Here is a 24718-nt window from a genome sequence, read left to right on the forward strand (position 1 = left end):
CAGTGTGGTTGGCCAGTAAAGGTCTCAAAGAAGAAAAAATAATGACATGGCCCCCTTGTTCACCTGATCTGAACCCCATAGAGAACCTGTGGTCCCTCATAAAATGTGAGATCTACAGGGAGGGAAAACAGTCCACCTCTCGGAACAGTGTCTGGAGGCTGTGGTGGCTGCTGCACGCAATGTTGGTCGTAAACAGATCAAGCAACTGACAGAATCTATGGATGGAGGCTGCTGAGTGTCATCATAAAGAAAGATGGCTATATCGGTCACTCATTTTTTGGGGTTTTGTTTTTGCATGTCAGAAATGTTTATTTCTAAATTTTGTGCACTTATATTGGTTTACCTGGTGAAAATAAACAAGTGAGATGGGAATATATTTGGTTTTTATTAAGTTGCCTAATAATTCTGCACAGTAATAGTTACCTGCACAAACAGATATCCTCCTAAGATAGCAAAATCTAAAAAAAAACCACTCCAACTTCCAAAAATATTAAGCTTTGATATTCATGAGTCTTTTGGGTTGATTGAGAACATAGTTGTTGATCAATAATAAAAATAATCCTCTAAAATACAACTTGCCTAATAATTCTGCACACAATGTACAGAGATCGTACCTCACCGAGAATGGTGCAGGTTCAGCCCCTGAGTCTGCTCCTCAGATGAAGATCTGATATAGGATGTACTATTACAGGGTTAAGGAATGTGTGTTACAGACTTTCCACTGTAGAAATATCTTCAGATAAAAAGCTAATAACAGAGTGTCCTGCTGCTGGAACCATCAGCAATCTGTGCACGAACATGAAGCAAGTATTCAAGCAAGCAAGTATTCCTCTGCCACCCCACCACATGGAAAATTTGGCATTACACAGACCCCCAGTGACTGTTTTTGTCAAGTGCTCAGGCGTAGCAGTTGCTCTTTGCAACCTTTCTTTGCTCATGATTGGTTACAGGTTCCCTTAATGGGGTTGTCTTACAAATAGTATTGTTGAAACTCAACACAGTATGTGAAGGGCAGTGTATTTGCAATATACTTCCAGAGTAACTAGAGTGGGTGCAGAGGTTAAAGTTGCAACTGGGCACTGGAGAAAAGGGGGCCCAAAAGGTCCCTTTGGCCTATATGAGAAAACCAATATTGCAGTCCCATGAGTTTGAGGCCCTGTTGGACATTTTGCCTTGGGGCCCACAAACTTCAAGTTACACGACTTAAATATACATCACTTATATATATATACCAAGTACACATCAATTACACATAGTTTCAGTATTAACCCTTAATACTTCCAAGGAAGTAAGTACTCATCCAACAGATTTGTAACTATTAACAATTTAGTAGACACCATTTGGTCTTTTCACCATTTATAGCCAATACATACAGTATATGATGTTTACTTTACCTGAGAGCTTGGTATTAAAGCTTTCCACCAATGTCCTCCTTTCACAAGGTCAACCTCATTCAGCGACATGGAGACTTTCCCAATAACACAATGTCGTGAAAACTTGTCAAAATCCACCACCGTCAAGAGCAATGTTCTTCTTTGGGCTTCTAAAAATTGGATGTCAAAGGTATATCTCTCCTCAAATACAGGATTCTGAGTCTTACGTTTGACTCCAGTTTGCTTAGAGTTCTTCTGGTCTGGCAGTAGACACATCTTGACGTATGGGTTTGAATGAGCCATGTCTTGTCTAGAACCATCGTAAGATATGGGTGGCGGTAGGTCTCTGGCTTCAATTACTCTGACAATCAGATAGTTGTGTAGTAGATCATACTGAGTACTAAAATGCAGCATACCTAGTTGATACTTGGTTAGTATTTCATCATCGGTTAATGAGTCTACATCATCATTACTGGAATCGACAGGATACAGATGAGGTTCAAATTTCCTAAAATAGTCCTCAGGGGTATATATTTTTCTAAGGACAGTTGGTTGGACAATTTCTCTTTTTGCTCCCAACGCACTAAACTCAATTGGTTTAATGTCAATTAATGGAGAACTTGGTCTTCTGGATTCTAAACCTAACAAATGACAATATATGACATTTTGTATGAATGAAGATACAGATACATTCTCATTAAAAAGGTTTATGAGATTTCAACCCCATTTATATTCATGGACTACAAGTAAATAGACTTAACCCCCCATACAAATTAGATAGTTGTTGGCCGAGTGATGCTTCAGCCAATCGTTTAGCCAACAGGCATCTTGGTCGTCTCTCTACTACGTAGAAGAGCTCATTCAGCCGAACGCTGCTGTATTCTCTTTGAGAAAGCTGCCAAAAGACATCTAAGCTGGTGGCTTATCACCAGGAGAACAAAGTGATAGGCTTTCCGAAATCGGACATGCCCGATCAACATATCTCCCGACACTCAGTTGGCCGATGCTCCCATAACCTATACATATTAGCCGGTTGGCCAAAACCATCAATATCGGTTGATGTGACCAACATTAGTCTAAAGTGTATGGGAGGCTTAAACCACAACACCAGGCACTGCCAATAGACAAGAGTGACACTGTATCTACAAGAAAGCTGCTAAGTTTTTGAAATCTCAAACACTTTGTCGTGCATTGAATTATGGATCGTCTTCCATCGTTTTTTTAGTCAGCCCCAATTAAATGGAAAGTTCATTAATTGATGTTAAGAACGGACCATGGGTTACAATTCCTTTCACTAGAAAGAATTGACACATGTCTCCATACACAGGTGTGACCATCCTGAACGACCCCCTTCATACAGATTCCTACCACACACAGATTTACAAATGGTATATAGAGATTGGCTTGGATCACAAGGTGACCAAACCTCTCCAGAATCTAAAAGTAGAAGATTCCTTGAGTGCAAATGTTGCAGATCTATAGTTTTAGTGTCGGTGGAACGTTTGATGATAAGAAATGTTGCATATGTGGGTTTAAAAGTCTTACTTGAAATACGTCTTGTAAGACTATATGTAGATCTGGATGTATCTGAAGAAGAACGTCTTCTGTCGGGTGATGTCTCCTGTGGAGTAGGAGGAGGTTCACTTGTTGCGTTGTCTGAATCCCCCTCCTTGTCTTCGCTCCGATTATTTATCCTGGTAAATGTACGGCACAACACATTTTATTTGCAAACAATAGAAATATTGCCTTTATGAGATAACAGTATAACAGAGTGAATCAATTTTTCGTGAAGTGTTCCATCATCTCTTTTCCTATGCAACAATTTCGGGAATGGTACATATACGACAAAAATTAAGCAGCAAGTTCAGGAGCAAAGCCCATGCTCAACATCTTGAGTGGTCAATGATCAGAGATTGCCATTTATCCAATTAGATGCTGTAATTATTTCGTGCTGATTCCTAAAATAGCTAAGGGATCAACAATGTCCCAGGTCTGCCATCCTGGCACCCCTATTAGGTTCTGCAAGACATAGGTCTAATAGGTGTAAAACTGACTGGCAATAGTTAATAATACACAGAGATATTGTATTATTATAGTAAATTAGACAATTAAGAAATCTTGTGCTCAAATCCCTTAAAAGGACTAAAAAAATAATTATTTTTCAAGCTGTTAAAAAGTATAAAAAAGGACATAAATACTTTGCATGATATAGTGATATGAAAAAAATGCACATAATTTGTATTTTTTGGTCCAAAACAACCTAAACTATAAAGTTACCATGTTTAAAAAGAAGAGCAAAAGATAACAAATGTTGGAAGAATTGCTATTTTTGTTCTTTCTGCTGCCTCAAAATAAATTCCAGCTCATCCTTTAGAAAACAAGACCTCACATAGTTCTATGGAAAGGAAAAAAAAAAAAGTACTGGCTTTCAAAATATGGTGACACAAAAATAAATTTTTAACAATTTTTTTTTTGTGCTAAATTAATATCTGTTTTTTTTTTTCCTTTGATTCTCACCAAAACATTAATCAAATTGTTTTAATACATTTTATGTTATTTTATTTTTTTATTCATAGTCCTTTCCAAAGATAAAATTAAGGCAACTTCTAAAAAAAAAACAAAAAAACAAAAACAAAACACAAACAATACAACATAACAGATGATACAGCAGCATGAAGTCTCACTTTACTAACATCCATGGTGGCGTTTGAGCAGGAAAGGGCCCCAGGATCTCCACTTCATCTTCACTTGACTGGCAGCAGCTGCATTCGTAGCACTTCTGACAGCAGTTTCTGCACGTCCATCGGCACAGCAGCAGATCTGAAATTTTAGATAGGAACCCCTGTTCCAAAACAAAGCGACAAACAGCAATTTGTAACCTGGAGAACTCAGCTTCCATTGACAATCATGTTTGGTGTGATTCATGGAGGAATGCCAGCAGTTATTGAGAGCCAAAGATAGTCATCAATCTGCAACATTGTGTTTTCCTGCTTTCCCTTTGTAGTAATAATAATACAATCTAATGTCAATTATCATTGATTATAAATCAATTAAAATGTCCATCGAAAGATTATATTAGGGGTGTAAGTATACAGTTGAAACCAGAAGTTTACATACACTAAATAAAAAGACACATATACATGTATTTCTCAATATCTGACATGAAATCAGAATAAACGTTTCCAGTTTTAGGTCAATTAGGATTACCATAATTATTAATATTTGCTAAATGCCAAACAAATGAGAGATAATGTTTTAATGCATTTTTATTACTTACTGCAAGTCAAAGGTTTACATACACTAAGATTACTATGCCTTTAAACAATTTGGAAGCTTTTAATTAATTAGGAGAGTTAATTAGAGACCTTTTTTGCTATTATCTGCAAAATTACTTAAGTTAGAATTTTGAAACTCCAGATAATCCTCAAGTATGTCGTTGTTGGTAATATCCAGTTGTTCATATAATTTTTTTTCATAGGCATTTCGGCGTAACAATGCTTTTTTGGTGAAAACCACATCTGTATGGATTGGCAATGTATTTTTTTATCATGTTCCCATAGTGTTTGAGTCTCAAGTTACTTTATTTGTACTCAGTAATGCTGGTGGAGGGGCCAGGGTGTGGATAATGCCATATGAGAATGTCATGTGACTTTTGGAGGGAGAGATAAGGCCATGACATCATCTCAGGTCCTTTTGAACACAGTAACGAGCTGTGTAGAGAGTAATGAGGACAGTATACACTGTGAGCTAATTGATGAAGGACCTGTGATAAGATAAGATGTTGAGAGGAAGTCTGATTCTGTTTCAGTTTCTCTGATTCTAAGAAGCTTGCAAAGGGTAAAACTATTGAGCTACAGACATCCAGAGAATTGTACAACACCTAAAAGAAAGTATAAAAGGTAAGAGGTGCTGAGGGTGAGAGGAAGAAGGGGGGACATTACACTTAAAGTGTGTCACACACAAGCAAAGAGTGGACAACCCTGATTGTGTTCATTGTTTTTTCTTTTATTTTGCTAACATCCAGTCAGCAATGGCACAGTGTTCCTCCAAGCGTCTGAGTGACCAAGAGATTGAAGCAGTTGTGTTTCAAAGTGATGATGAAAGTGAACTATCTTTGTCCGTTGACGAGTGCCTGCCACCAGAGAATCAAACATCCTCAAGTGATTCTTCTTCTGATGATGAAGAAGTGAATACAGCGGATCCTCAAGAAGTGATAAGTAGAACATCCAAAATGAATGCTTTTTGGGACAGTAATCCTACATTAGTCGTACGTACTCCCATCCATAATATTGTGAGACAGGCTCAAGGAGCTGTGGGAAGTCCCAGTTACTTTTCCCCTAAAGACGTAGTCTATACTTTTTTTTTCTGACAATATTGCAGAAGAGGTCCTTCTATGTTCAAACCTAGAAGGAAGACATATCGATTCTGCAAAAAATAAGTCCTGGAAAAATATCTCAAAAGAGGAACTTTATGCATACATTGGACTTTTACTGCTGGCAGGGAGTCAAAAATCGTATGATGTCCCAATACGAGAATTATTTCCGGACCCACTTTCTGATCCACACTATAAGGCGACAATGTCAGTGGACAGATATGAGGAAATTAGAAGACACATTCGATTTGATGATAAGCGAACACGTGCATTGAGGTTTGAAACAGACAAATTAGCCCCTATCAGTTATATCTGGAACATATTAATCAAAAAATTGCACCAAACTTTACAATCCTAGTACTAATGTTACAGTAGATGAGCAACTTGTACTGTAAAGAGGACGCTGCAAGATCATACAATACATGCCCAGGAAGCCAGCCAAATATGGAATCAAAATCTTCTGGATGTGTGATTCTGCAAATTATTATGGCATAAATAGCGTAATCTACTGTGGCAAAGAGGTTGGTGCACCAGTACGGAAGAATCTGGGGTCTGAAATTGTCAAAACTCTTGCTGTTCTAATATTCAATTCAGGTAGAAACATTACCATGGACAATTATTTCACCAATGTTGAACTAGGCAATTTTCTGCTTCAAAAAGCTATTACACTTGTTGGTACTATCAAGCCAAACCGACGAGAAATTCCAGAAGCAGTGAAACACAATCGTCAGCGAGCACTTTATGAGAGTGTCTTTGGATTCAATAACAAAGTGACTTTGGTATCTTACAAAGCGAAGAAGGAGAAATCAGTGATTTTACTCAGTACCATGCACCAGAAATCATCCTGCATTCCAATAAAACAAAAGGAGGTGTAGAGAAAATGGATGAGACGGTGGGAGAATATTCATGCAAGAGGCAAACAAAACGATGGCCTGTAGTACTTTAATATATGCTTGATGTAGCAGCCCTAAATTCATTCATCATTTATACAGAAACTCATCCAGAATTCCATGCACGGAGGAAGGACAGGAGACGCCTATTTTTGAAGGACCTTTGTCATGAACTTGTAATGCCTCACATGATACAGCGAAGCGACGTGAAAGGCTTCCTAAAGCAAACTAAAGAAGCAATGAAACAGTGTGGCATACAGTTTCAGATGATTCCAGGGCCAGGAGAAAGAAAAAGAAAGCGCTGTTTCATCCAAGAAACATAGAAAGGAAAACAGAGATTTTGTTCAATTTGTAAGGAAAATGTCTGCAAAGAACATTCTTCCAAAAAAATACCTTGTCAAAATTATTTGGAAGGCTAATATAATAGAAAAGAAGCATAATAGAAATGTAGCTGCAGCTAGTTTGGCATAGATTTCTATGTGTTTTTGTGCGTTTTTTAATATGTTTCTTTGAAATTTTGTAAATAAAAATTTGGGGGGTGTTTTTGGTGAAAAATTATAATTAAAATTTAGTTTACTAATCATATTTTATTTAGCAGTTTTAAAATAAACTTGTAAAAGTTATATAAGTGTGTTTTTCCATATGATTTGCATAAAGGCCCCCAATACGTTAATATGAAGATTTCTGATGTCACGCATACTAGGGTTAAAACATTCTGTCTCTCATTATTCTGGCATTTGGCAAATATTAATAATTATGGTAATCCTAATTAACCTAAAAATGGGAAAGGATTATTCTGATCTCATGTCAGATATTGAGAAAAGCATGGAGATGTGAATTATGCCAAGCACTGCCCATACAGTAGGGTTGGTGGCCCAGATCTCCACAGGGGCCCACCGGAGGATTCCCCTGCTTCCCTATGGGCCAGTCCGAGCCTGTGTCTATCTATTAATCTATCTTATCTATTATCATAGTTATCTATCATAATTTCTGCCATTGTATCTATATATTTATCTATCATCATGTTTACCGATTTATCTTTTTATCTATCTATTGCTGAATCTTCATGCATTCATCATTTACCTATCTCATAGATTACTATATTCCCCCCTATTATGCAGTGACTGAGGCTGAGCTGCAATACTACACACGGTCTGTGAATAGGTGTGGCGCTGTTTTGCTCATCCTGTACGACCCCTTTAAATCATGCATTAAAACAGACTCTGTGTTGTCAGAAACAATGGAATCTAAGCCTGGAATCCAAAAAACAGACTTCTCCTGTCCTCCCTGTGTATTGTACGCGCTGGTTACTTGCACTGTACAGCACTGATTTCAGATGTATAATTGCCATATAGTAGAAAACACCAGACATCCTTTCCTTAGAAACAGAATTGTTAGAATAAACGCTTGTTGACCAGAAAAACACAGCGCCACCTCTGTGTAGGGGCTGTTACTGGTATTGCAGTTTAGCCCTGTTCACTATATTTAGGCTAAACCAGGGGTGTCAAACTGCATTCCTCGAGGGCTGCAAACAGGTCATGTTTTCAGGATTTCCTTGTACTGCACAGGTGATAATTTAATCACCAACTCATTATTTGTGCAGGTGATTAAATTATCACCTGTGCAGTACAAGGAAATCCTGAAAACATGACCTGTTTGCAGCCCTCGAGGAATGCAGTTTGACACCCCTGGGGTAAACTATAATACCAGACACAACTCATGAAGAGAGGTGGCACTGTTTTTGGTCCTTAAAGAGAATTTGTCACTAGGTTTTTGCTACCCCATCTGAGAGTAGCATGCTATAGGGGCACATACCTTGACTGCAGCGATATATCACTTACTGGGCTGCGTGCTGTCGTTTTGATAAAATCACTGTTTCCTCTGCTGCAGATCTAGCAGTCCTCTAAATGCTGAGCTCTGTATAACTCCACCCACACCACTGATTGGCAGCTTTCTGTGTACACTGTGCATAGGCAGAAGGCTGTCAATCAGTGGTTACACAGAGCAGGAGAACTATATGGCACATGACAACTAGTCTTCTAATGATAATCTACAGCCAGCAACCCAGTAAGTGACACATCGCTGGAATGAGGGTCTCTGCCCTACTTGATGCTGCTCTCAGTTTTGGAGATAAAAACCTGGTGACTGATTCCATTTAAGTTACCTTTAAATTCTGATGCAAGTCATACAATACTGAAATCAGGTAGTCAATGACACTGGAAGGACTAAGGCATTGTGTACATGGCAGAGACAATGAAGAACTAGAGAGGTACAGTAGAGCCCCCTAAAAGTATATATTAACAAATTTGGGGAATTTTTTTTAGCAAATGAATGCATTTTTTGACTAACATTAAAAATAATTTTGCAGTCTGATTTAATGAAAAAGCTTCTACAGCCTCTATGTATCACCGTACATGACTAAAAGAGTTAATGAACAAATCCATCAGTCAGCTTGTACTGACCCAGAGTTAGTAACTCTTATCTCTCTTATCCTTAAAGATGATTTATGACCACCTTCAACGGATGAACCTTTAAAAGGGTAAGACATGTTGTACTTTTATTTTTTCATTGACCTATCCGGCCATACCCAAGGATAAAACATAATCGGAGAACTTCAAATCCACTCACCTCATTTATTGGCTCCAACTGTCCTTTTTGATATCCGAAATTCAGTAAATAGGAAAGCATTAAAAGAAAGAACAAAACCAATTTAGTGTTTGGCTCTTTTTAAAAAAAAAAAAAAACCAGTGTTGTCAGATCCAATTTTGTATACAGCAGATATCAGACTGAGACGCTCTGATCCATAAATGCCATATTTGTAATTAAAAATAAAAGTAAAATAATAAAACAAATAATGAAATAACTATTACTTGATTAATCAGTCCACCAGCATCGATCATCGCTTCCAATTCAAGTCATTTGCATTGGTCATGTGACTGTGGTGTCCAATTACTGATCTCAGTAGTGATATTTGCATATATGACACATGACACATGACCACTGAGGCCAATGATTGGCTGCAGAGATCACATGGCCAACGGACATAATGTTATTGGTGCACAACTGGCCGAGATCGACCAGAGTTGTTGTGAAGGAGCAAAGGGGGACTGATCAGGAAAGTATTGATTCTTTCATTGGTTCACAACAATTCCTGTTGTTGTTGTGCATCTTCTATATTCTATACAAACAGTTATAAGTCAAATGAAATCTGTCACCAGGTTTTTCTACCCCATTCGAGAGCAGCATGATGTAGGGGCAGAGACCCTGGTTCCATGATTTGAGAGCAGTATGATGTAGGGGCAGAGATGCTGATTCCATGATTCCAGCGATGTGTCACTTACTGGTCTCCATGCTGCAGCTTTGATAAAATCACTGTTTTAACTGCTGCAGATCTATCAGTTCTCTGAATGCTGAGCACTGTGTAACCCCGCCCACAACGCTGATTGGCAGTTTTCTGTGTACGCTGTGCATAGGCAGAAAGCTGCCAATCAGTGATGGAGACGGGAATATACAGAGCACATGAATATGGAGGATTACATGGCAGCAGTTTACTAGTCCTCTAGTTATAATCTCCTGCTGATAAAACAATGATTTTATCAAAACTACAGCAAGGAGCCTAATAAGTGATACATGGCTGGAATCAGGGTCTCTGTCTCTACATTATGCTGCACTCAGATTAGGTGTCAAAGACCTGGCGACAGATTCCCTTTAAATGGTAGAAACAATTCTCCACAGGCAAACCAGCAGCTTGGAAACATAGAAAGCAGTGTTTCTGTGCTTCTCATTAGTAAGAAACTCGTTAGGGAACATAATTGTAAATTAGCCAGACGCATTGATCATTAGATTCTGGTTACTAAAACACTGGGCACATTAGATAACAGGCAAAGTAATGGATGTTATAGTTTAGTGTCGCCATATATGCTCCTTTGTTAACGAAGCAATAATGACCGGCTAATTGTTTCACCACAACTTAGCGCATAGTCACGTAGATGGTGAATTTCCTTTCAAGCTAACAGGCAGGGATGTACAAATAGGAAAGGGAGGAGTAAAGGGGTTATCTGGAACTATATTTTTTAACAAGGGGCCTAGGAACTAACAGGCAGGTAGTGGCTAACTATCTGCCTGTTGTACCCAGCGCCGATCTCTGCCAGCATAGAGCGGTCTGTCCTGCCAGTAATTCAGCGGCTTCTGCCAACATCACTTCGATAGAGCAGCAGCTTCTCTTTTGCCCTGTTTATGGGGCATGACTGCCGACATCGTGATTATTGACAGCCGGCTCCCCAATGCCTGACTGCGGGGAGCCAGCGGTCAATCTGTCACGCCCTGTCGACAGAGCAGCCCAGAAGAAGAAGAGCTGCTCTGTTGACGTGGAGCATCTAAATCGCAAGCAGGAGTCGGCGCTGGGTACAACAGGCAGGTCATTGCCTCAATTAGCAACTACCCTTATACCTGTCAACTTTTGAAGAATAGAAAGAGGGAAAATGTTGCGGCGCGCGTAGCGTGGCACAGCAAATATTGGTCATGCCCCTGAACACACCCCAATCCATGCAGATTTACCATTTCTTTCTCCACTGGCAGGAGGAGTTGTCAGAGGGGCGGTGACAGTGACTAATTCAGCAGACGCTGGAGCTTGCAGGGCGCAGACACAAATCTGGGACTGTCGCAGGATCAGGAACAGATAAGTTGGCCAATCTACGGGTCTCCAGTCCAGCGTCCAGGTCATTGGTACCTGTTGCTGGACAGGAGGCCACAAATCTCTTACATTCCGGCGTTTGATTAGCTAGGGCCGGTTTGTTGTTATTTGTGCATCATACTCATCCGTAAGGGTATGTGCACACGCTGCGGATTTTGCTGTGGAATCGCAGCTGTTTTCCATGAGTTTACAGAACAATGTAAACCTATGGAAAACAAAATCCGCAGTGCACATGCTGCGGAAAAAAAACGCGCGGAAACGCTGCATTGTTTATTCCGCAGCATGTTCATTCCTTGTGCGGATTCCGCAGCGGTTTACACCTGCTCCATAATAGGAATCCGCAGGTGTAGAACCGCATGTGAAATCCGCACAAAAACCGCAAAAAAAAACGTGTTAAATCCACGGTAATTCCGCAGGTAATCCGCAGTGCAGTTTACCTGCGGATTTACCAAAATCAGTCCGGAAAAATCCTTAGGACTTTCCGCAAAGTGTGCACGTAGCCTTTGACCGTGCTCGCACGTTGCATAAACAGTGTGTTTTTTTTTGTTTTCTGCAGATGTCTACACCAAACTACACAATAACAATCTTCTCCGATTATTGCTGCATTTTTTAGGCCTCTTATTTGATGCCTCTTTGGTGCACTTAATAAAGTAACTGCAATTTTTTACATGTATTTTTTGCTAGGCTTCATACAGAAGGCAAAAGAGAAAAAAACACCAAAACTGCACAGTTCAGAGGCGTCTTTAGACCACAGGGGGCGCAGTTTTCGTGAAATCACATCCACTTTGCTAGGACAGTTAAACACAGCAGAATTTATGTGCGAAAAAACAGCTGAAAAAATCTAACATTTATATTACATGTGAACAGAGTTTAATTGTAAGGCTATGTGCACACGTCAGGTTTTTTTCCTGACAAAATCCTGAGAATTCTGCCAGAAATTCGCGGTTTTTTTCGCGCGGATTTCTCGCGGAATTTGCGCGTTTTTTGCGCGGTTTTTACGCTGATTTTTTGCGTTTTTTTTTCCTTTTTTTTTTTTTTTCCTGAATGTCATTTTTGCTATGGAATCCGCAAAAAATCCGCAAAAAGAATGAGCATGTCCGTTCTTTTTGCGAAATGCGGTTTTTTTTTGCGGAAAAAAACGCTAACATCTGCACAAAAAATGCGGAATGCATTCTAAAAGATAGGATGCATAATGTTAGCGTTTTTTTACCGGATTTATAGTGTTTTTATTGCGAAATTCCGCAAAAAAAAACGCCAAAAATCCGGACGTGTGCACATACCCTGAAAGCAAAAGTGGATGTGATTTCATAAAATCTCCACCCTCGGTGCGTCTTAGGCCGGCGCCACACTAGAGAGTTTTACGGACGTATGAGAGGCGCAAAAATTACGCATTGCACACAGACCAATGATTGTCTATGAAAAGGCACATCTGTAAGAAGCTATTACAACACCCCGTGTATTTATTTCATTAAAATACTTTTTTCCTAATGTGTGTGTGTTTTTTAACCCTTTATTAATATTGGATTAATAATGGATAGGTGTCTTATTAACGCCTCTCCATTATTAACCTGGCTTAATGTCACCTTACAATAGCAAGGTGGCATTAACCCTTTATTACCCCATATCCCACCGCTACACGGGAATGGGAAGAGAGTGGCCAAGTGCCAGAATAGGCGCATCTTCCAGATGTGCCTTTTCTGGGGTGGCTGGGGGCAGATGTTTTTAGCCGGGAGGGGGAGGGGGGCAATAACCATGGACCCTCTCCAGGCTATTAATATCTGCCCTCAGTCACTGGCTTTACTACTCTGCCGGAGAAAATCCAAGAATGCCAAGAGAGAGAGAATGCCAAGAGTGTGCAAAGCAGTCATCAAAGCAAAAGGTGGCTACTTTGAAGAACCTAAAAAATAAGACATAATTTCAGTTGTTTCACACTTTTTTGTTAAGTATATAATTCCACATGTGTTAATTCATAGTTTTGATGCCTTCAGTGTGAATTTACAACTTTCATAGTCATGAAAATACAGAAAAATCTTTAAATGAGAAGGTGAGAAGGAGAACTTTTGATCTGTACAGTACACCAGTCCAGGAGAATTATTTCTTTGGACTATAAATGGCAACAAGATGGCTGATGACAATTATTTTTTCCCAGACTACTAGAAAACACACACCCATCTTGAAAAATTATTTATATGGCCTACTAATGGCAATGAGACGGCTGATGCCAATTAACTGTGGCTTAAAGGTCAGTACTCCCACAGGCAGGGGGAACCTAAAGAACAGCACAGTAGGGAGGCTTCCAACCCCACCTGGCTAGGGGGATTCTGAACTGCTTCCAGGCTGCCCGGATTAAAAATACCACCTGTACCAGTGCTCCGGACTGCACCTACAATTAAAGGTAAATAAACTACAGTCCTTGTGTCCTCCAATCATTCCTGCACTACAACCACCATCATCACCTTTAACGCCAGCACTGCCCTGGGGTGTAGCTCTACCTGTGGAGAGCTGTAACACCACAGCTGCATCACCATCATCACAGGCGGGGGTGTAGACTGCACACAGTGGCTTTATAGACAGTTCTCCCACAGGCGGGGGTGTAGAGTGCACACAGTGGCTTTATAGACAGTTCTCCCATAGGCGGGGGTGTAGACTGCACACAGTGGCTTTATAGACAGTTCTCCCACAGGCGGGGGTGTAGACTGCACACAGTGGCTTTATAGACAGTTCTCCCATAGGCGGGGGTGTAGAGTGCACACAGTGGCTTTATAGACAGTTCTCCCATAGGCGGGGGTGTAGAGTGCATACAGTGGCTTTATAGACAGTTCTCCCATAGGCGGGGGTGTAGACTGCATACAGTGGCTTTATAGACAGTTCTCCCATAGGCGGGGGTGTAGAGTGCACACAGTGGCTTTATAGACAGTTCTCCCATAGGCGGGGGTGTAGACTGCATACAGTGGCTTTATAGACAGTTCTCCCATAGGCGGGGGTGTAGACTGCATACAGTGGCTTTATAGACAGTTCTCCCATAGGCGGGGGTGTAGAGTGCACACAGTGGCTTTATAGACAGTTCTCCCATAGGCGGGGGTGTAGACTGCATACAGTGGCTTTATAGACAGTTCTCCCACAGGCGGGGGTGTAGACTGCATACAGTGGCTTTATAGACAGTTCTCCCATAGGCGGGGGTGTAGAGTGCACACAGTGGCTTTATAGACAGTTCTCCCATAGGCGGGGGTGTAGACTGCACACAGTGGCTTTATAGACAGTTCTCCCACAGGCGGGGGTGTAGACTGCACACAGTGGCTTTATAGACAGTTCTCCCATAGGCGGGGGTGTAGAGTGCACACAGTGGCTTTATAGACAGTTCTCCCATAGGCGGGGGTGTAGAGTGCATACAGTGGCTTTATAGACAGTTCTCCCATAGGCGGGGGTGTAGACTGCATACAGTGGCTTTATAGACAGTTCTCCCATAGGCGGGGGTGTAGAGTGCACACAGTGGCTTTATAGACAGTTCTCCCATAGGCGGGGGTGTAGACTGCATACAGTGGCTTTATAGACAGTTCTCCCATAGGCGGGGGTGTAGACTGCATACAGTGGCTTTATAGACAGTTCTCCCATAGGCGGGGGTGTAGAGTGCACACAGTGGCTTTATAGACAGTTCTCCCATAGGCGGGGGTGTAGACTGCATACAGTGGCTTTATAGACAGTTCTCCCACAGGCGGGGGTGTAGACTGCATACAGTGGCTTTATAGACAGTTCTCCCATAGGCGGGGGTGTAGAGTGCACACAGTGGCTTTATAGACAGTTCTCCCACAGGCGGGGGTGTAGACTGCACACAGTGGCTTTATAGACAGTTCTCCCACAGGTGGGGGTGTAGACTGCATACAGTGGCTTTATAGACAGTTCTCCCATAGGCGGGGGTGTAGACTGCACACAGTGGCTTTATAGACAGTTCTCCCATAGGCGGGGGTGTAGACTGCACACAGTGGCTTTATAGACAGTTCTCCCATAGGCGGGGGTGTAGACTGCACACAGTGGCTTTATAGACAGTTCTCCCACAGGCGGGGGTGTCGACTGCACACAGTGGCTTTATAGACAGTTCTCCCACAGGCGGGGGTGTAGACTGCATACAGTGGCTTTATAGACAGTTCTCCCACAGGCGGGGGTGTAGAATGCACACAGTGGCTTTATAGACAGTTCTCCCATAGGCGGGGGTGTAGAGTGCACACAGTGGCTTTATAGACAGTTCTCCCATAGGCGGGGGTGTAGAGTGCACACAGTGGCTTTATAGACAGTTCTCCCATAGGCGGGGGTGTAGACTGCATACAGTGGCTTTATAGACAGTTCTCCCATAGGCGGGGGTGTAGACTGCATACAGTGGCTTTATAGACAGTTCTCCCATAGGCGGGGGTGTAGAGTGCACACAGTGGCTTTATAGACAGTTCTCCCATAGGCGGGGGTGTAGACTGCATACAGTGGCTTTATAGACAGTTCTCCCACAGGCGGGGGTGTAGACTGCATACAGTGGCTTTATAGACAGTTCTCCCATAGGCGGGGGTGTAGAGTGCACACAGTGGCTTTATAGACAGTTCTCCCACAGGCGGGGGTGTAGACTGCACACAGTGGCTTTATAGACAGTTCTCCCACAGGTGGGGGTGTAGACTGCATACAGTGGCTTTATAGACAGTTCTCCCATAGGCGGGGGTGTAGACTGCACACAGTGGCTTTATAGACAGTTCTCCCATAGGCGGGGGTGTAGACTGCACACAGTGGCTTTATAGACAGTTCTCCCATAGGCGGGGGTGTAGACTGCACACAGTGGCTTTATAGACAGTTCTCCCACAGGCGGGGGTGTCGACTGCACACAGTGGCTTTATAGACAGTTCTCCCACAGGCGGGGGTGTAGACTGCATACAGTGGCTTTATAGACAGTTCTCCCACAGGCGGGGGTGTAGAATGCACACAGTGGCTTTATAGACAGTTCTCCCATAGGCGGGGGTGTAGAGTGCACACAGTGGCTTTATAGACAGTTCTCCCATAGGCGGGGGTGTAGAGTGCACACAGTGGCTTTATAGACAGTTCTCCCATAGGCGGGGGTGTAGACTGCACACAGTGGCTTTATAGACAGTTCTCCCATAGGCGGGGGTGTAGAGTGCACACAGTGGCTTTATAGACAGTTCTCCCACAGGCGGGGGTGTAGAGTGCACACAGCAGATTTTAGAACAGTACTCTCACAGTCGGGGTTGCAGAGTGCACGCAGTGGCTTTATAGACAGTTCTCCCACAGGCGGGGGTGTAGACTGCACACAGTGGCTTTATAGACAGTTCTCCCATAGGCGGGGGTGTAGAGTGCACACAGTGGCTTTATAGACAGTTCTCCCACAGGCGGGGGTGTAGAGTGCACACAGCAGATTTTAGAACAGTACTCTCACAGTCGGGGTTGCAGAGTGCACGCAGTGGCTTTATAGACAGTTCTCCCACAGGCGGGGGTGTAGACTGCACACAGTGGCTTTATAGACAGTTCTCCCATAGGCGGGGGTGTAGAGTGCACACAGTGGCTTTATAGACAGTTCTCCCATAGGCGGGGGTGTAGAGTGCACGCAGTGGCTTTATAGACAGTTCTCCCATAGGCGGGGGTGTAGACTGCACACAGTGGCTTTATAGACAGTTCTCCCACAGGCGGGGGTGTAGAGTGCACGCAGTGGCTTTATAGACAGTTCTCCCACAGGCGGGGGTGTAGACTGCACGCAGTGGCTTTATAGACAGTTCTCCCACAGGCGGGGGTGTAGACTGCACACAGTGGCTTTATAGACAGTTCTCCCACAGGCGGGGGTGTAGAGTGCACACAGATTTTAGCACAGTGCTACCACAGGTGGGGGTGTAGAGTGCACACAGCAGATTTTAGAACAGTACTCTCACAGACGGGATTGCAGAGTGCACACAGCGGCTTTTAGCACAGTGCTCCCACAGATATGGGATGCAGTGCTCACACAGTGTTTTATTTGTAGAGTGCGCAGTCACTATCTGTCCCTCACTGCAGCCTTTCAACAAGCTTTATTACAACCTGAACAAGAAACTGGACATACAGTAAAAAGTCCGTGTTTGGAGTTCGGTACAGGACACTATGGGGTTATTGTCCCATATTGTTACATAATTGCTACCTTTTTTTTGCTACAGATTTTGATTTTATTAAATATGGCCTAATACCAAAAATAAAAAAAAATGTTGTGGTATTTATTTTACATATGTGCTCATGGGTAATTGCAGGCTGACAATAAAGGTAGGTGGGAGCTTCAGTATGGACTTAGTAGCCCAGTCTTGGGAAATTGTCACCATGGCCTGTGACCTTCTGGCGATAGCCCTGGATTCCCGGTAGACTGTGTATGGGTGACTGTTGTATTGTTTTTTTTTCCATCGGAGGACAGATCTTAGCTTAGAAATTAACTCAGGCTGTAACCATAGAAACATCTGCAAAGGATGGCACGGCTGCAGACCCCCTCACCTCTCCTGGGAGACAGGGAATCAGACACCACAAATGATTCCTCCTATGTGCCTACAGCATTCGCAACAAGAAAAAAAGGAAAACAAACCGAACTCAAGCCCAAATCAAGTTAATCGATGTTTATTAAAGGGTAGAGTACACCATATAGTAGGGGGGGAAAAGAGACCAAAAGAAAAGCACTAAAACCAGGAGACGAAAAAATGTATTCAAATGGCAGCACAAAGTGAGCACAAAGTGAGCATGGCCAAAAAAATAATAAAGAAAAAATAAAGAAAAAAAGAAAAAATGGAATATTGCTACATGTGTGTAAAAATAAATAAATAACTATACATACAACGAATATGTACACGCAGTATGAGAATTATATGTATATAAATCATATATGTACAAGTTGTCTCATGAATAAAAGTGCATGTGCATGAGTAATGTATACTATATTGAGAGATATTTAGGAGACCACTTTATACAATAAAGTGCATATAGTGCATGCGTGTTTTAAACATGTGCATATGCGTGATACAAAAGAGAGATGGGCGGCCACTAGAGCAAAAAGTAACCAGATCCAGGTGAATGCGCTAAGGTATCGGTAAGTATAGGAAGAAAATACATTCAAAAATATTCCAGTAATATGGATACTAATACAATGACCAGAGCTGCAAATACCTGAATGAGTGAGAAATCGTCTCCTGGATGTGCCTGTCCCCGACGCGCGTTTCGGCGTCAGCCTGACGAAGGCTGACGCCGAAACGCGCGTCGGGGACAGGCACATCCAGGAGACGATTTCTCACTCATTCAGGTATTTGCAGCTCTGGTCATTGTATTAGTATCCATATTACTGGAATATTTTTGAATGTATTTTCTTCCTATACTTACCGATACCTTAGCGCATTCACCTGGATCTGGTTACTTTTTGCTCTAGTGGCCGCCCATCTCTCTTTTGTATCACGCATATGCACATGTTTAAAACACGCATGCACTATATGCACTTTATTGTATAAAGTGGTCTCCTAAATATCTCTCAATATAGTATACATTACTCATGCACATGCACTTTTATTCATGAGACAACTTGTACATATATGATTTATATACATATAATTCTCATACTGCGTGTACATATTCGTTGTATGTATAGTTATTTATTTATTTTTACACACATGTAGCAATATTCCATTTTTTCTTTTTTTCTTTATTTTTTCTTTATTATTTTTTTGGCCATGCTCACTTTGTGCTCACTTTGTGCTGCCATTTGAATACATTTTTTCGTCTCCTGGTTTTAGTGCTTTTCTTTTGGTCTCTTTTCCCCCCCTACTATATGGTGTACTCTACCCTTTAATAAACATCGATTAACTTGATTTGGGCTTGAGTTCGGTTTGTTTTCCTTTTTTTCTTCTTGCTTATATATCTCCGAATTGTCCACAATTCTTGTCCATATGGGTTACAGATCAGGCACAAGTAGATAATGCATACAGTTGGATATTTTGATTTATTCTGATCTATGTTGTGATGTATACCCTGCCTTGAGATCTATATTTAGCATTCGCAACAAGTAAAAATAAAATTCAGACCCTCCTCAGGATGTAGTGTGCTTTATCACAGCAATCCCCAGCCGGGTTTGTGGGCATAAATTTAATCATTGTAGATACAAGCCTCCGAGCGAGCCAGCCTTGATGAAAAGAAGAGAAGCCAGTCTTGTCTTATTGGCAAGTTTATTTAAAAGTCGTTTAATAGTAGATGTTTGAAAGTCAATAAATGACATCATAGAAGACGCATAAAGAGGATGAACCAGGGTGTCCTCCCATAGGAACCTCAATAATAGGCCACTGCCATACATTTACATCATGGCTGAGTAAATGCAAAAGAGCTAAAGGTCTTATCTAAGTAACACAAAGGACAAAAAAAGGTAAAGTGCTCACCTTATAGGGCCGTGTGAGACACAACCACTACAAAACTTATAGCCCAGATGATGAAGCTTCCATAACGTAATGTCAGGAAAAATTGCTAGGGCAATGGACGCATTCCGCGCTTACTGGCAAAACGACATCCAAGTTAGGGTATAAAATGCTGGTGCATTTGTCAACGCGTTTCAGAGTCACATCGACTCCTTCTTCAGGACAACTGTGCACAATGTTTTCTTAAACTTGGATGTCGTTTCGCCAGTAAGCGCAGAATACTTCCATTACCCTAGCTATTTTTCCTGACATTTACATCATGGGTGGAGTTAGCTCATAGCGGTAAAAGGCCAATATAGTATATATCGGCTTTACCAATGTGACAGTTTTTAATGTACATCAACAAGAATTTTTAGAAAATCCTGGTAACATTTTTGTATACCCTATGTAAATCGTGACATCCAAGGATTGCTATCGTCAATGCCATAAAGACCTACAATCCTGAACAGTTGTCTACATCTGTTATTCCTAAAATACCGTTATCCCCTATCTTAAATCCTATAGGGGATAGCTAAATATTTTGGGAATAACCCTTTAAACAATTCTTGCATATAAGTAGTTGCCAAACATCCGACAGGTTACCCCCAAACCACTCAGAGTCCAACTGCAGAATATTAACATGCTCGTAAATACGGACATCGATATTGGTCCATGGTGGTTGATGGTCCATGGTGAAGTCACCACTGATGGTTGCAAGGGGAACACATCAACACTAATGGAGAACACAGCCTGAAACTTATGGGGACATTTGCTCTTTCACATATTTACTCAGTGCTCAGGTTCCCTTCATTATACCCCTTAGGCTGCCGTCACACTAGCAGTATTTGGTCAGTATTTTACCTCAGTATTTGTAAGCCAAAACCAGGAGTGGAACAATCAGAGGAAAAGTATAATAGAAACACGTCACCACTTCTGTATTTATCACCCACTCCTGGTTTTGGCTTACAAATCCTGAGGTAAAATACTGACCACATACTGCTAGTGTGATGGCAGCCTTAAATTAATTCAGGACACTGAAGATGAAGACACACAGCCAGCCAGCTAAAAAAAAGCTGATTATCTGGATCACTAGTCTCACATGTTCAGTATTTGGTCAGTATTTTACCTCAGTATTTGTAAGACAAAACCAGGAGAGGAACAATCAGAGGAAAAGTATAATAGAAACACGGCACCACTTCTGTATTTATCACCCACTCCTGGTTTTGGCTTACAAATCCTGAGGTAAAATACTGACCAAATAATGAACGTGTGAACGTGGCCTAATAGAAACACGTCACCACTTCTGCATTTATCACCCACTCCTGGTTTTGTCTTACAAATACTGAGGTAAAATACTGACAAAATACTGAACGTGTGAACGTGGCCTTATTCTCTGTCTCTAAATACTGCCACTGAAACGTTTTGAGACCCCAACATGGAACTATGGAAAACAGGCTACGTTCCCACGATTAGTTTTTGGTGATTTTTTTTTTAAGCCGCAGACTCTTGAAAAAAATGCAAGTAACCTATTTTATCTATTGGGTGCTGAAAATCTGCAACATCAAAAACTCACCAAAAGCTCATAGTGGAAGAGTACCCTTAAGGTATGTTCACATGTCACGATTTTGCTGACAAAAACGCAACATTTTACTGTCCCAGCTAAGTGATTCAGATTTCTGAAATGTCATGCACACGCTGCTTATTTTTTCCCTGCGGATTTGAAGCAGTTTGATATCTGCAGCAGCTCAATTCTTTCAGCCTTTTCGCAGCACTTTTCTAACAAATGGGAAAAATTGCAACAACAAAAAAACGCAGCAAAATTCATGTTTTTTTATGCAACTTTTTTCCTGAAAAGAAACACATTTTGGCTGAAGAAATGTCTGCAAAAAAAAATAAAAAATTAGCATGTAAGGGTATGTGAATTGCAGTAAATAAAAAAGGCACCTATACCCTATTGGAAATAATGTAGCTTTAAAAGATGATATGTAATACACAGCACATACTTATACACTAGATAAATAGTCAACAAATTTACTATTGCTAATAATACCAGAGATAAAATAATAATAATAATAATATATTATTATTTTTTTATTATTATTATTATTATTATATATGAACAAATAATTGTATAAACCCAATATATTCATTGTAACACTTCCAGCTGTAGATGCAGATATTAACACAACATCTATAATTATGCAATAAAACAAAATTGCAAAACATGAACATTATAAATCACAACAAGACAATAGAGAAGATCTTTTTTTTCTTTTTTTTTCACAACAACAACGTCCTTTAATTCTATTTTTTCCCTTAGCTTCAGCCTTTAAACAAATAGCTATAAACTATAGAGATGGTCGAGATAGGATCTGTGCAAGGACCCAGCTACATCCATAACTCAACAGGTTGTGAAGAACAGATCCATTTTTATTGTGTACAATAAAAAATAAATCTTTATTTTTATATAGCGCTAACATATTCCGCAGCGCTTTACGGTTTGCACACATTATCATCACTGTCCCCAATGGGGCTCACAATATAAATTCCCTATCAGTATGTCTTTGGAATGTGGGAGGAAACCGGAGAACCCGGAGGAAACCCACGCAAACACGGAGAGAACATAGCTACGTATATCTGCAATCAATACAATACAGTAGAAACATAGGAAGCAATGTAACCGTACAATCATACACACCCTTTTCAGTTACATAAAAAAGATATGTAAGAGAATTAACAGGATCTCGTCAGATAATATCATATATCATATCATGCACCAGTAGTCAAACAATGACTATAAGGTTCTACATAGTTTTAGAATATATGGTTATAGTTTTTCTTGTATCCATTTATATCTCATTATTAGTAGGAAGCAATCTCCCAACAGATCAAATCCCCATAGACAAAATATAGGCAATAATGGTATAATCGATGACATACAGCAATTTTTTTTAGATGCTATAGGAATACTTACAATCATTGTCTTTCCTAATCAATGCAAAGCAGACTGTGTGTGAGCTGCTCTGATATTCCAGACCCACTGATATATTAGATTACACTTGATTACATAGAGATAGTCGCGTAGCAATGACAAAGTATATGCCTGCTCCTAGATCACACAACAAAATCCAGTGTGTACATACAGTATATATAAATATATATAATGGGAAAGGATAATAGAGAAGGTCTCTAGAAAAAACAAGCGGTGGGAAGGATGAGAAGTGGTACAGAGATGAGTGTAGGAGGGAAATGGAAAATAAAAACAGGCTGAAGGTCAGAAGAAGCGTGGTATAGAGTGATGGACATTAGTGATAGGAGGTAGGAAAATGGCAAGAGTGGAAGACGACTTGGAAAATGCGGAGGTAGAAGCATGGAGGAGGAGAAGCATGGAGGAGGATTGCGGAGGAGGAACAATACATGAAACAGGAAGTAAAAAGACGCCTACAACCTTGACACTAAAGGCCCCCTTCACATTAGAGGAAAGCGTGCCAAACCAGACAATTTTCATCTGATGTGTATGGAGGTCTCCTCACTCTCCCTGATGTAAGGAGAGAAGGATTGTTGGAATTCGAACACGAGATCCTTTTGTTTTCAGGGGGGAATAAGCTGCTGTCATAGGTGGTAGGAGTTTTCTCCTTTCCACCTGTTACAAACAAATTAATGGTCGGATGAGCTGAATACTTGTGAATGGAGTAGTTGGGAGAGATAGGAGTCTGCTGAACGAAAATTTGGCCCATAGCTACAGTTTTTCAGGAGTATGGTCAACTAAGGAAAAGGGTTTGGCCAAATTACACATTTTAGCCTTTTGCCCTTGGTACTCTACTAGCAGAAAGAATTTTAATGGATTGTCCAAGGTTAGAAATAACTTGATTGGTGATGAGCTGCTATATGACACAGAGCACAGAGACAAGAATGGAGCTGTTTCAGGAAATAAATATCACTTTTTTTCTAATTTCGAACCTTCAAATGCCAGGAGGCCCTCTAACTAGTTCTCTACTTAAGACTAGTTCTTTGGCTAGTTTCAAACAATTTTCATCCCAAAAACTTGGACGATTGTCATCCGTGTACCATTCGTGTGTCTGTATTTCATGTCCGTGTGACATTGGTGTGACATCCATATTTAAAATGGACATAATCAAATACAAAGTGGGTTAATAATTGCAACGCATCCATAAAAATCAGATGCTACACGGATGATCAATATGGGGTCCAATTTTTTTTCCCACACATAGAATTCTACCTGCGGGATTTATCCTAAATATGGAAGAAAATATTATATTCTCCAATTTTTTCTTTTACACGGACACTCAGTCCATGCGAGAATACTGTAATCTAAACATCCCTATTGAATTACATTGGTGAATATGCAGTCTGATTTTTACTCTGCAGGCTGTGATCCCAAAACCAGAAGTTTGGGCGGGGATGGGGATGAACTGTGCAATTTGGACAATAGTTCATATTTAGGAAATTCACCAGTCTGGGGCTGCCTGCTCTTTTGTTAAAGCACCACTTCGGAGTTTGTTTTTAAAATTCACCCCTGGAGTGGTGCACTTAATATCTGTTCCCTGCCTATAATAAAATACCAGTTGCCATCTTTTGCTCTTCCCGACACCAAATCGGTCTTGTTGTGACCACAACATCTGACTTATCGGAAGTCAAAGGTAAGGGTCACAAGTTCTTAATATGGGTCCATGAGAGTCTCATTTTGACCTTGTTCTGGCTCTCATAGGCTTACATTGAGAAGTGACCTCCGACTCGCCTAGCAAACACTGAAGAGATCCAGCAAGTCACAACCTGCAGGAGACCAACCGGAGCGGTGCTGAGAACAGGAGAAATGATAAGTATAAGACTAGGGACAGGAAACATGCATTAGTGATACCACTCCGGGGACAAAATACAAAAGTAAGGCTTTAAATAAAAGAGCAGCACCAGACTGGTGATAAATACTCATTAGGTGCTTCATT

The 24718-nt window shown here is 41.0% G+C and overlaps 1 protein-coding gene across 4 annotated transcripts in view; it reads right to left on the reverse strand.

Annotated features, from left to right (window-relative positions):
- Window positions 1-24718, reverse strand: part of SYT17 (synaptotagmin 17) — a 79047-nt gene that overhangs the window by 46863 nt on the left and 7466 nt on the right. For 3 of the 4 annotated variants that reach the window (XM_069734124.1, XM_069734125.1, XM_069734126.1), the window contains exons 2-5: window positions 9264-9281; window positions 4067-4215; window positions 2919-3067; window positions 1395-2014 (exon numbers count right to left, since the gene is read on the reverse strand). In XM_069734124.1, coding sequence (XP_069590225.1) covers window positions 1395-2014; window positions 2919-3067; window positions 4067-4215; window positions 9264-9281 — 936 coding nt within the window. Of the gene's footprint in view, window positions 1-1394; window positions 2015-2918; window positions 3068-4057; window positions 4216-9263; window positions 9282-24718 lie in introns of all 4 variants that reach the window. The other variant, XM_069734123.1, reaches the window with a different exon arrangement.

Source organism: Ranitomeya imitator, chromosome 7 (genome assembly GCF_032444005.1).
Source record: "Ranitomeya imitator isolate aRanImi1 chromosome 7, aRanImi1.pri, whole genome shotgun sequence".
NCBI classification, from domain to species: Eukaryota; Metazoa; Chordata; class Amphibia; order Anura; family Dendrobatidae; genus Ranitomeya; species Ranitomeya imitator.